This window comes from Borostomias antarcticus (assembly GCF_949987555.1).
Source record: "Borostomias antarcticus genome assembly, chromosome: 11".
NCBI lineage: Eukaryota > Metazoa > Chordata > Actinopteri > Stomiiformes > Stomiidae > Borostomias > Borostomias antarcticus.
In genome coordinates this window covers 27,176,595-27,180,304 of record NC_140244.1, presented here as the reverse complement: position 1 = coordinate 27,180,304, position 3,710 = coordinate 27,176,595, and the positions used below count along the sequence as shown (strand labels likewise).

Below are 3,710 nucleotides of genomic sequence, written 5' to 3'. Positions count from 1 at the left end.
ACGTGAAAAAATCCAGTTACAATAATCTAGACGAGAAGAAATAAAAGCATTAATGATTTGCTCAACAATGTTTTTCGGTAATGCTGACTTGATTTTAGCTCTATTTCTAAGTACAAGATTGAACTAATTTCTTCACGTGTTGGTTGAGGTCCAGGATCTGATCAAACACAACTCCAAGATTTCTAGCAGCAGGTTTCACATTTACACACACACACACACACGCACACACACACACACACACACACACACACACACACACACACACACACACACACACACAGAAGAGAGAGATGTGTAAAGGATTCCCTATAAAAATCAAAGGTTTTCTTGTAGCCCAGAGGGTGTGGGTGTGTGTGTGTGTGTGTGTGTGTGTGTGTGTGTGTGTTCGTGCGTGTGTGTGTGTGTGTGTGTGTGTGAGAGAGACAGGGTCTCTGCTGTATGTAGCCCTCAGGCTGAATCAGTCACGCTGTCTCTTAGCTGTATGACGGCAGCTGTGAAGCTGGAAATAGTTTTTAGATGAATGGAAATTACATTCCCCTCCCCCTCTCTCTCTTGAGCTGTGTCTCTCCCCCCCCCCCCTCTCTCTCTCTCTCTCTCTCTCTCTCTCACACACAACACACACACACACGCACACACACACACACACACACACACACACACACACACACACACACACATTGATGTGTGAAAAGATGGGTCTGACTGAATACATTACTCAGATGGTAGATTATTTTTAGATCGCCCCTGATGACGGTGGGACTCTTTACCAAGCCTGTCCCTGGGCTGGTTCTGGTTCTGGTTCTGTTGGGCTGGGAGGCCCAGGCTCAGATCCCTGGGCTGGTTCTGTTGGGCACAACCCTGGGCTGGTTCTGGTTCTGTTGGGCTGGTTCTGTTCAGCTCCCAGGGCCGCGCTGGAAGGGAAACTCCAGGGATTCCCCTCTGCACTCCTGGTCTATTTATAACTGAACCCCCAGCTGCACACCACTACCCTGTATACAGCACACGCTGAAGAGACACACTTACTACGCGCCAAGGCACTTACAGCAGCTGCAGTACACGAGTACACAAGACTCAAAACACACACACGCACACACACACACACATTGGAATGCACGTCTGGGCCTGAAAGCCGTGGAGTCGGTCCAGGGTTGTTGGTGAGACGTTATCAGAATACACATCCATGGTCTCCTTCTGTGTCTGTAGCCTCTTTGTTAGGTTGGTTTGTGTTCTAAGACACAGTTAGCATCAACTAGCTCAGCTCTCTAGTACATAAATAACGGTTAAAATGGCCTCTGGTTTTCGCTCTAGAACTTAATTGTTCTGACTTAGCAGTTGATTTAGGAACTGATCAAGCACATTATGTACCAATGTCCAAGGCACGTCTGAGTTTGTACTGTATAACAGTAGAAGGACACAGGTTATGTGTATTACACGCGTACACAAAGTTGGAGACTTCCTAGTAATTTCCGTTGCTAACAGTTGACCACCCTGAAGTGGACTGACCCAGGTCTACTGGCCCACAATGCAACGGCTGTCCGCTCTCTCAGTGGGCGAGGACAACACACATCCTAACACACAACACACACAACACACACAACACGCAACACACATCCTACGTCTCTCAGGGGGCGAGGACAACACACATCCTACGTCCAGTAAACAAGGATACAAGCACACCCTAGTTTATTTTATTTTGTTTAATTTCAACTAGGAGAGAGGACCCCGGTTGACCAATCAGAGGAGCAGCTGATGCCCTTGCCCGCTGTCTGCCCTGCTGTTGCAGCCTCATTGGTCCAGCACTGGCGCCGCCCAGTGCCAAGGCACGCTGCTATAGGCCGACCCGCAGCAGGTGACTAAACAGTGTCTTCGTTAGTAGTGCGGAAGAGGCCCACAGCCCCTGCAGCCAATCACGTTAAAGAGCTCATCTGAACATATGGCTGCACAGTCTGTCTGCCTGCCTGTCTGCCTGGAGACTGTCTGTCTGTCTGTCTGGAGACTGTCTGTCTGCCTGTCTGTTTGCCTGCCTGTCTGTCTGCCTGTCTGTCTGTCTGCCTGTCTGTCTGCCTGGAGACTGTCTGCCTGTCTGTCTGTCCGTGTCTCACAGTATGTTTGTATGTTTGTCTGTCTGTCTGAATACTGTCTGAATACTGTCTGGCTGTCAGTCAGTCTGGCCTCTCTGGAGACAGTTGGTCTGTCTGTCTGTCTGTCTGTCTGTCTGTCTGTCTGTCTGTCTGCCTGTCTGTCTGCCTGACTGTCTAGTCTACCTGTCTGTCTGTCTGTCTGTCTGTCTGTCTGTCTGTCTGCCTGGAGACTGTCTGTCTGTCTGCCTGACCGTCTAGTCTACCTGTCTGCCATCTGTGTGCCGGCCTTAGCCTCCCTGGATTCATGACACCAACACACTGACCTCTGACCTCAGCGGTCTTTCACCTGCTTACCCAGATAGCAAGCGGATCTGGGCCATATATGGGCCGGAACTAAGCCACAAGTGCCAGATCTGGCCTGTATATGGCCCTGATCGGACTGCTGTCTGGCTACTCACCAGCCTGCCCTAGCAATTACCACACAGCAGCATCAATCAATCAATCAATCAATCAATCAATCAATCAATCAATCAATCAATCAATCAATCAATCAATCAATCAATCAATCAATCAATCAATCAATCAATCAATCAATCAAAGCTTTATTTGTATAGCGCATTTCATACCCAGAGGCAACACAATGCGCTTGTCTGTCTGGCCTGCAAGAGAGACCGTGCAATGCCTCACAATGACTTCCTCCTGCTCTAAATAAATATTATAGAATCCAAAAAATAAACCAACCACACAGCAGCTGCATCCATGCGCAGGTCTTGTACACGGTGGCGGTGTTGCAGAGGAAGAAGAGCGCCATGCAGGCGAGGCAGCCCAGGGTCAGGACCATGGAGAGGAGGAAGAAGAGCGCCATGCAGGCGAGGCAGCCCAGGGTCAGGACCATGGACAGCAGCACGAACAGCGAGGCCGCCCGGAACGCGCCGGACGGGATGGAGGCGAAGTCAGAGAAGCTTCCCTGGCAGGAGAGCTCCCGGCTGGGCGGGCCGCTGCCCGAGCAGTGGCGGAAAAGGCCGAAGTAGCCCGCCTGCGGCGTGTCCACGCTGTCGCCGATCCAGTAGGGCTCGATGAACACCACCACGTTGACGATGGCGAAGCACACGGTGAAGATGGCCCACAGCACGCCGATGGCGCGGGAGTTGCGCGCGTAGTTGTCGTGGTAGATGTTGGAGGCTTCTTGCGAGGGCAGCATCTTTACCGTTTCACAAATAAGGGTTCCTATGGGATGCTCTAAAATGACTCACTCGCTAGGCTATACCACAGTGTAGGTCCCACTGAGCAAAGACACGTCTAAAAGACGTCTTTTAGATGTCTTTTTTGTCTTTTCCGGACGTCCAAAGACATCCAATTAGGAGCCAGAATGAAAGTTTTTTTAGGACGTTCAGATATTGAACCCGTTCTGCACGTCCACAGACGTCTTAGAGGGGTCCAAGCCAGACGTGTGAATATTGAGGGGTCCAGCAGACGAACACACGGGGTTCTGGACCGACGGACGTTATTAAGACATGATCTGAACGTCTCCCTGACGTTGTGTGTTTGCTGGGTTATGAAGGCGCATGGTTCCACATGGCCACGCGTAGTTGGAGAGATCGGGGAGGTCGTGATGGAAACTGTAGACTA

The 3,710-nt window shown here is 50.6% G+C and overlaps 1 protein-coding gene across 1 annotated transcript in view; it reads right to left on the bottom strand.

Annotated features, from left to right (window-relative positions):
- LOC311315563 (LHFPL tetraspan subfamily member 3 protein-like) overlaps window positions 1-3,282 on the bottom strand; it is a gene marked incomplete at both ends in the record, with an annotated part of 36,135 nt that extends 32,853 nt beyond the window's left edge. Inside the window, one exon of the mRNA XM_084446232.1 lies at window positions 2,823-3,282. Coding sequence (XP_084302358.1) covers window positions 2,823-3,282 — 460 coding nt within the window. The remainder of the gene's footprint in view (window positions 1-2,822) is intronic.
- Window positions 3,283-3,710: the final 428 nt, after the last annotated feature.